General features: G+C 40.1%; 3 protein-coding genes across 3 annotated transcripts in view; 1 reads left to right on the top strand and 2 right to left on the bottom strand.

The window, feature by feature from the left end:
• Positions 1 to 713: 713 nt before the first annotated feature.
• The window catches only part of LOC103508705, a 45,153-nt gene continuing 33,316 nt past the window's right edge, over positions 714 to 12,550 (bottom strand). Inside the window, exons 9-13 of the mRNA XM_017443874.2 lie at positions 12,076 to 12,186; positions 11,307 to 11,482; positions 10,578 to 10,814; positions 9,809 to 10,060; positions 714 to 885 (exon numbers count right to left, since the gene is read on the bottom strand). Of these exons, the coding sequence (XP_017299363.1) occupies positions 9,851 to 10,060; positions 10,578 to 10,814; positions 11,307 to 11,482; positions 12,076 to 12,186 (734 nt within the window). The 3' untranslated portion in view covers positions 714 to 885; positions 9,809 to 9,850. The remainder of the gene's footprint in view (positions 886 to 9,808; positions 10,061 to 10,577; positions 10,815 to 11,306; positions 11,483 to 12,075; positions 12,187 to 12,550) is intronic.
• On the bottom strand, positions 1,010 to 4,979 carry LOC103508707. Its single transcript, XM_026823226.1, has 4 exons — positions 4,391 to 4,979; positions 3,258 to 3,379; positions 2,763 to 2,927; positions 1,010 to 1,285 (listed from the first exon to the last, which is right to left on the bottom strand). Exons 1-4 carry the CDS (start codon positions 4,554 to 4,556, stop codon positions 1,010 to 1,012), a joined length of 729 nt encoding a protein of 242 aa, XP_026679027.1. The 5' UTR covers positions 4,557 to 4,979.
• Positions 6,839 to 9,689, top strand: LOC103508706 (calcium and integrin-binding family member 2). Its single transcript, XM_008473277.3, has 5 exons — positions 6,839 to 7,093; positions 7,554 to 7,588; positions 8,050 to 8,167; positions 8,743 to 8,890; positions 9,493 to 9,689. The coding sequence occupies exons 1-5, from the start codon at positions 7,043 to 7,045 to the stop codon at positions 9,687 to 9,689; spliced, it is 549 nt and encodes a 182-aa protein (XP_008471499.1). The 5' UTR covers positions 6,839 to 7,042.

The raw sequence follows: 12,550 nt of genomic DNA, 5'->3' as shown, positions 1-12,550 counted from the left end.
CGGGTCAAATTTTGGTCAGATTTTAGTGCCAAAACACGTTTTGAGGTTCCTAGAGCCTAAATCCAAAGTTTTAGCCATTGGTCCGTCTGTGTGTCTGTCTGTAAACAAAATATCTTGAAGTTTTGCCAACCTTCTAAGTCTAACGGCTAGGTCGCGGGTTCGATTCCCGACCGGCACGTACAAATCTCAAACAGATAAGGTTCGTTCCCGGAACGGCTGGCTTTCTCCTATCCTGTCCTCCTCCTCAGTTTTAGAAAGATTAGACCAGTGGTTCTCAAACTTTTTTGCATGGCGCCCCCTTTGGACTTATTCTCATTTTTTCACGCCCCCCCCCCTACCTTACCCAACCCCTCGGTATATTATTTTTACCTATGGGATTTATGGAATAACAAAACGAGAATTTGAATCTTTGAGATTTTTTTTTTTTTATCATTATTCAAGTAAGTAGGTTACCTATTTATAGGTTTTATGAAATAACTAAACGAACCAACCTCAGTGGCTCAAGCATAATCAGAATATTTTTCTAGGCGTTTGATATACATATGATTACGCTGGACGTATCTCAAGATACTAGAGTTGGAGACTAAGTACCTGGTAGGTAATTTTGGTATAAATTTGATTTTTTTATAGGAAAAGCTCGCGCCCCCCCTGATTTGTCTCCACGCCCCCCCTTCTCAGTTTGAGAACCTCTGGATTAGACATTCTTGCAGTTCCCTGTATTCTCTATGGACATCTTCAGTTGGGAAGAAAATAATTATTTTCCTTCATCTATAGCAGGGATTCCCAAACTGTGGTCTGCAGCAGACCACCAGTGGTCCGCGAGAAGGTTTCAAGTGGTCCGTCTCACATCGTCATCTCCTCCTCTTCTTCTTTTTCTCCTCCTCCGGTTGGTCCAGTGGTAACGCGCTTGCTTGCCATGCAGAAGGTCCTGGGTTCGAATCCCACCATCGACAAAAAATTGTACTCGTTTTTCAATTGCAAATATTTCAACGGGTTACTTTCTGGTGTCTTACGGGTTACTTTCTGGTTTGCCTTTCATCTTACCTATCTTCTCATTGATCAACATGTCCAACTGAGTCATATTCTCTCTCAAATCATACAACTCGTCACTCAACTCATTCTTCCTCAAAATGAAATCGTAGAAAAACTTGGTTCGATTCATAACGAGCCGAGTGTGTCTCTTCAAGAGCCGGACTACGCCTAGCCTAGCCTTGTTGTAGGCGAAATCAAACGTGTCTCGTGGCTCCGGGGTGATGTTGTACCGCGTCTTGAGAGCGCTGAGTTCCTGGGACACGAGGAATCAAAGGGTTGAATGTGTTAAAATTAGTGCTTAGTTCCTGGGACACGAGGAATCAAAGGGTTGAATGTGTTAAAATAATTGCTTAGTTCCTGGGACACGAGAAATCAAAGGGTTAATGGTAAAAGACTTGAAAAACTAAAGAGTTTAAAAAAGTGAAGGGAAAAAGAGTGTTAAACCATTGAAGGAATGTTAGGAAGTAGGCTAAACAGTGGAATTAGAGAAGAAGAAGAAAAAGAAGAAGAAGAAGAAGAAGAAGAAGAAGAAGAAGAAGAAGAAGAAAAGGAGAAGAAGGAGAAAAAGAAGAAGACGAAGATGGAGACAAAGAAGAAGAAGAAGAAGTAAAAATATTAAGCCAGGGGTTGGTAAGGCAAACAGATTTTGAAGTGAAAATTGAAGGCGCTACAACAAAAATTAGGTAAGTTATATTGTTGCGTATTGCGGTCAATAAACAATGGGGGTTTCAAAGAGAATCGTAGATAAAAACTTGGTACGATTCATAACGAGCCGAGTGTGTCTCTGAAGAAGAAGAAGAAGAAGAAGAAGAAGAAGAAGAAGAAGAAGAAGAAGAAGAAGAAGAAGACGAAGAAGAAGAAGAAGAAGAAGAAGTAAAAATATTAAGCCAGGGGTTGGTAAGGCAAACAGATTTTGAAGGGGCTATAGTGAAAATTGAAGGCGCTACAACAAAAATTAGGTAAGTTATATTGTTGCGTATTGCGGTCAATGAACAATGGGGGTTTCAAAGAGAATCGTAGAAAAACTTCGTCCGATTTGTGACAAGTCGAGTGTGTCTCTTCAAGAGCCGAACCACGCCCAGCCTAGCCTTGTTGTAGGCGAAATCAAACGTGTTCCGTGGCTCCGGGGTGATGTTGTACCGCGTCTTGAGAGCGCTGAGTTCCTGGGACACGAGGAATCAAAGGGTTGAATGTGTTAAAATTAGTGCTTAGTTCCTGGGACATGAGGAACGAAAGGGTTAATAACCCCTTTGCTTTTTTTTTAATAATACAAAATGAAGGGGATACAATGAAAAATTGAAGGCGCTTCAACATAATTGAAGAAACTAGGTAGTACAGCAAAAAATGAACCTGCTACCTTTACAAGATACAGGTTCCTATTTTGAATACTTTTCTACTCACAAGTTATATTGTTGAGTATTGCTGTCAATAAACTATGTAGGGGTTTTAAACGAGACAAATTGAAGGGGTTTCAATGAAAATTGAAGGTGTTTTATGTAACGTTGAAGGGGCATTATAAAAAATCAAGGGGTTACCTGAACAAGTTTCTTTTTCCTGCGCACAGCTCTCTGATTTGCGCTCGCAGAACTAGCGCACCCAAGTAATATTCTTGCGTTTTGCGGTCAATAAATAATGTAGGGGTTTTAAAAGAGACAAATTGAAGGTGCTACATAAAAATTGAAGGGGTTTCAAAAAAAATGAAGGGGCTACATACAAATTCAAGGCGTTACCTGCACAAGTTGCTTTTTCCTGCGCACAGCTCTCTGATTTACGCTCGTATTTTGAATGGTTCTGCGCACCCAAGTGATATTCTTGCGGATTGCGGCCATTTCGTCGCGGATTGACTTCCATTTGGCCTCACGAGCGTCTATGTCTTTCTGGCGCTCATTGATGATCTGTGAAGCGACAGAAAAAGTTTAAAAAAAAGTGTTTCACCGCCGTTTTTATTTCGTAGCAATGACGCAACTGCTACATTAGACGCGTGTGGTCTATGTCGTAGCATGCCCATCCCGTAGTATGTCCCTCATCAAATGGGCGATAAGAGACACAATTTACTTCCCATTTATTTGCTGGGTCAACACGAGAACACCAAAAAGTAACCGGTTAAAATATTTGCAATCGAAAAACGAGTGGAAAATTTTATCGATGGCTGGACTCGAACCCGGGACCTTCTGTGTGGCATGCAAGCGTGTTACCACTGGGCTAATCGTGTGTTCGAAACTCACCTTATCTAACTTGGCCTGCTCCTTTCGGATATTGATCTCGTAAGCTGTCAAGTTGACACCCCGTTGATATTTCAGGGTAGGCAACACGGTAATGATTTCACGGTGAAACGTGACGTCATCGGCTGAAAATAAGGGAGAAAAACACTATTTCGTCGCGGATTGACTTCCATTTGGCCTCACGAGCGTCTATGTCTTTCTGGCGCTCATTGATGATCTGTGAAGCGACAGAAAAAGTTAAAAAAAAGTGTTTAACCGCCGTTTTTATTTCGTAGCAATGACGCAACTGCTACATTAGACGCGTTTGGTCTATGTCGTAGCATGCCCATCCCGTAGTATGTCCCTCATCAGATGGGTGATAAGAGACACAATTTACTTCCCATTTAGGTGCTGGGTCAACACGAGAACACCAGAAAGTAACCCGTTAAAATATTTGCAATCGAAAAACGAGTGGAAAATTTTATCGATGGCTGGACTCGAACCCGGGACCTTCTGTGTGGCATGCAAGCGTGTTACCACTGGGCTAATCGTGTGTTCGAAACTCACCTTATCTAACTTGGCCTGCTCCTTTCGGATATTGATCTCGTAAGCTGTCAAGTTGACACCACGTTGATATTTCAGGGTAGGCAACACGGTAATGATTTCACGGTGAAACGTGACGTCATCGGCTGAAAATAAGGGGAAAAAAGACTACTATCACGTCACGTGAGCTCATGGGGAGTTAGAAAGATAGAATATAGGTACCTTGTTTATCCTGCTCGAATGAGACTAAGGAGTCCCTTTTTCCCAGCAGTCTAAACATGTTCCCAAACAACCAAGCAGATTTATCTAGTTTAAGTTTTCCCATAATACTGTTGGTAATTTAGTTCAGGACAGCTACACTAGTATCACGTCACGTGAGCTCACTCTCAGGACGATAAAACCCTACAATCCCTACATTGTTCTCTCTATCAAACCACTAAATAAATAAATAGGTAGGTACCTAGATAAATAAAAATTGGTGAGATGATCTTTGGAACTAGATAGGTTTCTTTAGCTAGGAAACTTCATATGGAACACAGATAGGTTTAGGTAGCAAAGGGTACGCCGGTCCACTGTAATAATAAATAAACAACTCACTTCTTCCAATCACTTACGAATTTTGTCGAAAATCTTCTGAAACTCGATGTTCTCGGCACTCCAGTTCACATTTTCATTCATGTGACGGAGCGCCATCTTCTGTGTAGTTGTGGTACGTTTACATCGGCCGAACTCGGCCAAGATCGACAGCAGGATCGCCAATCTTCGTATCATGTCGGGCATCTTCGACTAAACTCGGAAATCTTCGAATAATTTCGCGGGAGGTGAAGGGGAATGATTACTTTTTGGAATATGAATTTTAGGTGTATTCTTGAATCGTTTTAGGAAAGAAGTGTTTTGCTAAACTGTTGACAGTGTTGACACTGAAACGATGTAGGTAGGTACCTACTTATCTTTGACACAGCCTGTTAACACTACACGAATTTTCCGAATATTTCTTTGTCCAATTTTTCTGAATTTTTCTTCGTTGGCAATGTAAACACACTAATTTATTTGAAAATTTCTTGACCGATTTCCATTTTCAAGTAAAGTTAAACGGAAACTTTTTACGTTGACACTTTCTATTACTCCTAAGTTGTTTTATTACTACACATGACTTTCCATACCAACCGTCCTTTTGGACAGTCGCGACATTACTAAAATGCTTTCATGTTTTTTTTTTTTTTTTTTTAATTGCATAGTTTTTCTTTTTCTCTCACATTACTAAAATGCTTTTATTTTTTTTTTTTTTTTTTTTTTAATTGCATAGTTTTTCTTTTTCTCTCATCAATCAAAAAAATTTCACCTTTTAAAGTGCACCCATGTTTTGGCACTGTCCATGTTCCAACCAAAGAAGGCAGTTTCTTCGGGCCTCAATTTATTTACTTTGCCAGTTTAGTTGGGATGGTTGGCGCGTTTGCCTCTTAAGCGCTAAGTCGCAAGTTCAACCGGGGCGAATCCTAAACAGAGAATGTTCGTTCTCGGAACGGCTGGCTTTCAACTATCCTATTCTCCTTCCCTCACCGATTTAGAGACAATAAGACTTCCGTTACAGTTTTCTCTATTTTTTTTTTTTTTTTTTTTTTTTTTTTAACCAATTGGGTCTTTGTCACCTTTGGCTGTACACAGTATTAGACAAGACACAGATGAGACCAGTTGATAAGACCAAATTTTACAGGGTCTCCTGAACATTCCTTCCCAAGGTCCTCAGGGTCCATGGTGCAATTATACTGCGTCCTCAATCTGATAATTATTATCATTAGACCTTAATGATCAAAGAGAGCTAGTTCTACCTATTTTATTCAAGCTTGAAATCCAACCTCAGTGGTGTAGTGGTTAGCGCCGTGGACTTCGAATCTGGAGGTTGGTGGTTCGAGTCCAAGTCAAGTCATAAAATTTAGCGTAGTGCATTAAGCAGGGAAGAACATTTGTGACAAGCATTTATGCTTAACACGATTAAAATTCCTCCTTTTTTTTATTCAAGCTCGAGCTTGAAGGGCAGCCCGTCTGCCTTGTAAGGAGAGCAAGTTAGCTCGAGCTTGAAGGGCAGTCCGTCTGCCTTGTAAGGAGAGCAAGTTAGCTTGAGTTTGAAGGGCAGCCCGTCTGCCTTGTAAGGAGAGCAAGTTAGCTCGAGCTTGAAGGGCAGCCCGTCTGCCTTGTAAGGAGAGCAAGTTAGCTTGAGCTTGAAGGGCAGCCCGTCTGCCTTGTAAGGAGAGCAAGTTAGCTTGAGCTTGAAGGGCAGCCCGTCTGCCTTGTAAGGAGAGCAAGTTAGCTTGAGCTTGAAGGACAGCCCCCTCCCCTTTTTTTTTTTTTTTTTTTTTTTTTTTTTTTTTTTTTCTTTCATTAGGTAGGTACCTATGTCTACTTGTTGATATACATATTTCCCCCTCTCTTTTTTTTTCTTCTTCTTTCTCTTCTTCTTCTTCTCCTTTTTCTTCCTCTTCTTCTTTTTTTCTTTCTTCTTCTTCTTTCTCTTCTTCTCCTTTCACTTCTCCTTCTCCTCCTCCTTCTTCTTCTCCTCCTCCTTCTCCTTTTTCTCCTTCTTCTTCTCCTCCTCCTCCTCCTCCTTCTCCTTTTTCTTCTTCTTCTTCCTCTTCTTCTCCTTCTCCTTCTTCTCCTTCTCCTCCTCCTTCTCCTTTTTCTTCTTCTTCCTCTTCTTCTCCTTCTCCTTCTTCTCCTTCTCCTCCTCCTTCTCCTTTTTCTTCTTCTTCCTCTTCTTCTCCTTCTCCTTCTTCTTCTTCTCCTCCTCCTCCTTCTCCTCCTCCTTCTTCCCCTTCTTCTCCTCCTTCTTCTTCTTCTTCTCCTCCTCCTCCTTCTTCTTCTCCTTCTTCTTCCCCTTCTTCTCCTTCTTCTCCTCCTTCTTCTTCTTCTCTTCCTCCTCTTTTTTTATCTCTTCTTCTTTCTCCTTCTCCTCCTCCTCCTTGTTCAGTGGTCTATTTCATTATCTTTCTGCCTGTACATTTTGTCACGCACTCCCTCTGCATTGTAGTTTTTACTGTCCATGTTTGTTTTATTGTGTTTTGTAGATGTGTGTTGCTTTTCGTGTTACCATTTTGTATAGTTCGGTAGTCATTTGATTAACTTTTGTTGCTCTTTACAATTGAATCTTTTAGTAAAATATCGTTCTTTTCTAATAAATATAAATAAATAAAGATTGGTTTTTATATAATCTGACCATTACTGGCGTGGACGGCCTCTTGTTCCAGTTTTAAAAATAAAACTGCTTGAATATGGGTAACAAGTTGGTTGTTTTTACCGAGGAACAACTTGAAGATTACCAGGTAATAATGAAACAAAACTACTCGATTTTGGGATGATAAGATCTCAGTAGTTAGGAATCAATCAAATCAATCAATTTTATTTGTACAAATATACAATTGTATGTGGTACAGTGTTAAGACTACGTAGGTACTAAACTAAACTAAAACTAAAAAAATAAAAGTTACAGGTTACAGTTCGTCATTTGATTGCACATTTTGAAATATTATATCTGATCAGCACATTGCATAGTTACCAATAGTTTTCAGGCGGTCATAACAATTACTTGGTCATTATTATCTCTCGAGTCTACTGATCAAGTTTTTGGAACTGAATACCTACCTACCTAGAAATAATAATAATAATAATAAATAAATTTTATTTATTTATTTACACGCTAAGCAGCAAGGCCATGTGTGTAATAAATAAATAAATCATCAAAAAATAAACTTAATTAATATTTTTCTTTTGTCAAATTGGCAGGACTGTACATTTTTCACGAGGAAAGAGATTTTGAGGTGAGTAGGTACTTAAGTCAGCTCCCATGGCGTAGTGGTCACTGCGCTCGCCTTGCACACGGGAGACCCGGGTTCGATTCCCGGCGGGGTCAAGAAATTTGTATCATGCAAATGATTGATTCCGTGACTGGCTGTTGCGGGGCCCACTCAGCCTCGTGAGGAAAATGAGTAGCTATGACATATAAATGCACATAGCGACCGGTGCCAGCATGGTAGGTAAACATTGGATGTTGGGATTATTGAGATATTGGGAAAAATCCTACAATGCTGCAGTGAGCACCAAAGTTGGGCATTTTTTTTTTTTTTTTTTTAGATAGGTACCTACTACCTACCTACATAATCTCTACCCTATGAATCAAATTTAAGACATGAAAGCATTTTTCTACAATGTTTTGTTACGTTTTCCATTGCTTTTATGTTACTGATATTTCATTCTAACCTCATTTTTCCAAATTCCTCAGAGCGCAGAAAAGATTTCGGGAGGTATCGCCTAGTACCGTTCCGAAACAAATGACGGGAGTCGAACCCACAACCGTTCGAGTACCAGTCCACAAGCTGATCACCATAGCTGAACTCAGGGTAATAATAATAATAGTGCCTATTTATACTGCTCGCACAGGACTGAAAAGTCCCTTTACTCCAGCAGTAGACTACTACTATTATTGTGGTCAAATTACTCGCATAGGACTGAAAAGTCCCTTTACTCCAGCAGTAGGCTACTACTATTATTGTGGTCAAATTCTCAAATTAGGATTGAGGATAAAATTCCATACCTCGGCTGGGATTGAACCCACGCCCTCCTGTTTACCAGGCGAGCGCCTTGACCACTAAATAGGACTGAAAAGTCCCTTTACTCCAGCAGTAGGCTACTACTATTATTGTGGTCAAATTCTCAAATTATATTGAGGATTCCATACCTCGGCTGGGATTGAACCCACGCCCTCCTGTTTACCAGTCGAGCGCCTTGACCACTACACCACCGAGGCAGGTAGTACTTACCTAGGTGAAAATCACGCCATCTTTCCGACTACCCGCATGAGCTCACGTGACTTGATAGTAGTGTGTTTCTACCCTTTAATGATTTATTTGAAAGTGCACTCCCGGACCTCTATTATTAGACCATGTACCTATGGAAAGGTTTATTTTCTACCCAGGAAAACCCGTTCGGGCAAAGGATCTGCCAAGTGTTTTCCGAGGATGGTCAGGGCAACTTGAACTTCGAGGAGTTTCTGGAACTTCTGTCGGTATTCAGTGAACAGGCCTCGCGAGATATCAAGGTGTTCTATGCTTTCAAAATATATGGTGAGTACTGAGTAGACACTATTGAACTGAACGACAAAAATTTGTACTCGTTTTTCGATTGCAAATTTTTCAACGGGTTACTTTCTGGTGTTCTCGTGTTGAGCCAGCACCTAAATGGGAAGTATTGTGTCTCTTCTCGCCCATCTGATGAGAGGCATACTACGGGATGGGCATGCTACGACACAGGCCACAAGCGTCTAATGTAGCAGTTGTTCCATTGCTACGAAATAAAAACGGCGGTGGAACACTCATCTTAAAAAAAAAAAACTATACCTGAGACTTTGATTTAGAAGAAGAGAGAGAGAAAAAAAAGAAGAAAAAGAAGAAGGAGGAGGAGGAGGAGGAGAGAGAGAGACAGAGAGAGAGAAATCTGCATCTCTTTTAGGTTCCCTTTAAACACATAATATCTAAAGTATTTTTTTTTTATTTTTTATTTTTTTTTTATTTTTTTTAAAGACTGGCCAAAATAAGTAATTTCATAAAAGAAGTAGGTACCCAAAATAAGTAATTTTATAAAAAAGAGTATAAGTACCTAGTGTTTTATTTAGTCTGTCAGTAATTTTTATTCTATTTTCACTAACCCGTCAGTTTCCTTGTTCCAGATTTCGACAACGATCAATACATCGGAATGTCGGACCTCGAAATCGGGATTCGGTTGTTAACCCGTTCTGAGCTCTCGGTCCAAGAACTGACCCAGGTGTCCGAAAAGGTTATTGAGGAGGCTGATGTGGATGGGGATGGAAAGTTGTCATTCATGGAGTTTGAACATGTGATCCTTAGAGCCCCAGACTCCTCCTAATCCTCTTCTTCTTTCTTCTTTTCCTCCTCATATGTTTCATCGCCTCACATCTTTGACCACGTTTCGTCGTCTCCTCTTCTTCTTTTTCTTCTTCTTCTTTTTTTCCTCCTCCTCCTCCTTCCTAATCCTCTTCTTCTTTCTTCTTTTCCTCCTCATATGTTTCATCGCCTCACATCTTTGACCACGTTTCGTCGTCTCCTCTTCCTCTTTTTCTTGTCGTACTTATGTTTGAGCGACTCAAAAGACCACCAATTATCGTGGATGTACTTCTTACAGTCTTCGTCGAAAGCGAGCGCTTCTTGCCATTCGTAGTTCATGGTCGTCGTTCGATTGTAGCGAAGGTGTCGCAAGTAGTATTTTTCATGCTCGATCTGTGAAAAGAAAGTGTATTTTTTTTTATGTATAACTTCTCATTTTTAGCCCGCCCTTCCTTTAATATTACGCTAGTAATAAAAAAAAGGTATAGTGGACGGGCTATTGTATTCGCTGCGGTGTCGTCTGTCACTCTGTCTGTCGCCATAGAAGGACTTATCCAAACCTAGTCGACCTATATACCAAATTAAAGGTCTTTTTAAAAAATTCCCGGAGGGACGGGCCCTTATTTTCATTAGATTAAATTTATCAATGTGATCAGAATACCAAATCTAAACTTAATACAGCTACTTGTGTTAATAGATATTAATGTTGGTTATGTCGGACGTTTTAAAAAGAAGCACAAGTCCTGACGATATACGCTGCCTGCGGTTCAAGATGGGTCAATTAAAATGGCTAGAGACTATCACCCCGGTGTATGGCTGATATAACAAGATATCTATCTTTTCTTCATTACCGCTGAAGCCCCTACAACAACAACAACAACAACACCAACAACAACAAAGAACAACTTACCATATCACCAATCAGATTTTCTCTCATATTGATACTCGACTCATCTTTCAGGTAGAAGTCTATCTCGGGACTATATACCATCTCTAAGAACTGTCGCCTGACCGTTTCTTTCAGGTAGTTGGTCAGGTTCATTTCCCAGTTGAACCTTTCCATTTTGACCTCTCTCAGGTTGAGTAGCTTCCGATAGTAGTAGTACTTCACGTCGTGATACTCTTCATTCTTCTGCTTGAGAATTTTCTGAAAAATAAATAAGTAAAAAATAATATTAATTAGTAAAAGAAACAATGAGAAAAAAAAAAAAAAAAAAAAAACAGCTAGGTACTTGATCGAAAAAAGTTATGAAATCCTCGTGAAAAAACCAGTAAATAATAATAAGAATATAATATTTAGGAAAAGAAACAAATGGAGAAAGGAGAAAAAGGGTTACTTGATCAACAAAAAGTTATGACATCCCTTCAAAAAATAGTTTGTGTGAAAAGAATGAGCCGAGAAAAATCTCGGTGCTAGTAATGTAAAAAAGATTTTAGAAAAGTTCCTTTTGGGACGCAAGTGAATCGATTCTTGGTCATTTACCTCATGATTTCTGATCCGTACTCATTTCAAAAAGTAATGATATCCCCTTAAAAAACAGTTTCTGTGAAAACAATGTACCAAGAAAATTTAAAAGTAACCGAGTAGACTTAAAAGGCCCAATTTATACCTCAATTTAACCCTTTTTGATTTCCCTACTTGCATCTCTTTGATCCGGTTGTCCAGGACTTCGCTCTTTCTCAGATGCGCAGACAGGTTGCGCAGTTCATCATTTAAGTGAGCGATGGCGGGTGGTATTTTCCGTTTCTTGTCCAGTTCTTCGTGTTTGGATTTGTTGAGGAACCGGTTCAGAAGAGAGACGAGATGGAGAAGTCCTGGGAAGAGAATAGGATAGAAATGAGGGACATACTACGGGGTGGGGATGCTACGACGCAGATCACATGCGTCTAATGTAGCAGTTGTTTAATTGTTACGAAATGAAAACGGCTGTGAAATACTCTTTTTTTATACCCATAAAAAAATAATAATCTTATATTATAAGAACGAGATTTATTATAAAACCGCCTGCCTAGTTAGCTTGTAGGGTAGCGCGTCTGCCTTGTCAACACAAGGTTGCGGGTTCGATTCCCGCCCGGGGCGATTATCCCTAGTCGTTAAGGTTTGTTCTCGAAACGGCTGGCTGTCTCCTTAGGTGTCCCAAGAACACAATTAAATGAGTACAAAATTTTGTGTGAATGCCTGAAAATTATGTTTAATTATGCAATGTGCAAAGCACTTTACTTTCAACCTCACCTTTGAAATTTGGTCCTAAGTTTGTAATGCCAAAATGCCATGCTTTTTTTCCCCCCAAGAATCAATATAGGTAGGTTAGGTACCCTATTATCCTTTTTGAATACATATCACACGACTTTCTATTACCCAATATGATGGAATTACAAAAAAAAGTGCTAGTAGCCAAACTTCTTACCTCTCTTGGTCCTCTTGTATTTGTATCCCTTAACATTGATAGATCTGACCACAGCTGTGAGATTCTGCATGACATCCTTGATTCTAACGCTGGGCGCCAGGGTCTCCAGCTCTGAAAGGGTTAAAAATAAGATGAAACAAGTTATATTTTCCCTTTTGGAAACTGAAATAGCGCCTGTACTAAACCATGGCGCGCCATCGGAATCTGTTCCATTCCCCGAAAGTTTCCCATCCATTGGGAACTGATACATTCATCGTGCTTTCGCCGCCGCCGCCTCCGCCGCCACTGTCTACCTTCTTCTTTCTCCTCAATCCTAAGATTGGTTGGCAGCTCTCCATTCCGATCGATCTGATGTCTTCTCCTTCATTTCGGGTTCGAATCCCACCATGGACAAAAATTTGTACTCGTTTTTCGATTGCAAATATTTCAACGGGTTACTTTCTGGTGTCTTTCTGGTTTGCCTTTCATCTTACCC

The sequence above is a fragment of the Diaphorina citri genome, unplaced genomic scaffold (assembly GCF_000475195.1).
Source record: "Diaphorina citri unplaced genomic scaffold, Diaci psyllid genome assembly version 1.1 scaffold425, whole genome shotgun sequence".
In the NCBI taxonomy this organism is placed as follows: domain Eukaryota; kingdom Metazoa; phylum Arthropoda; class Insecta; order Hemiptera; family Psyllidae; genus Diaphorina; species Diaphorina citri.
The sequence above is the reverse complement of the archived record's forward strand: the minus strand, read 5'-3'. Positions and strand labels throughout refer to the sequence as shown.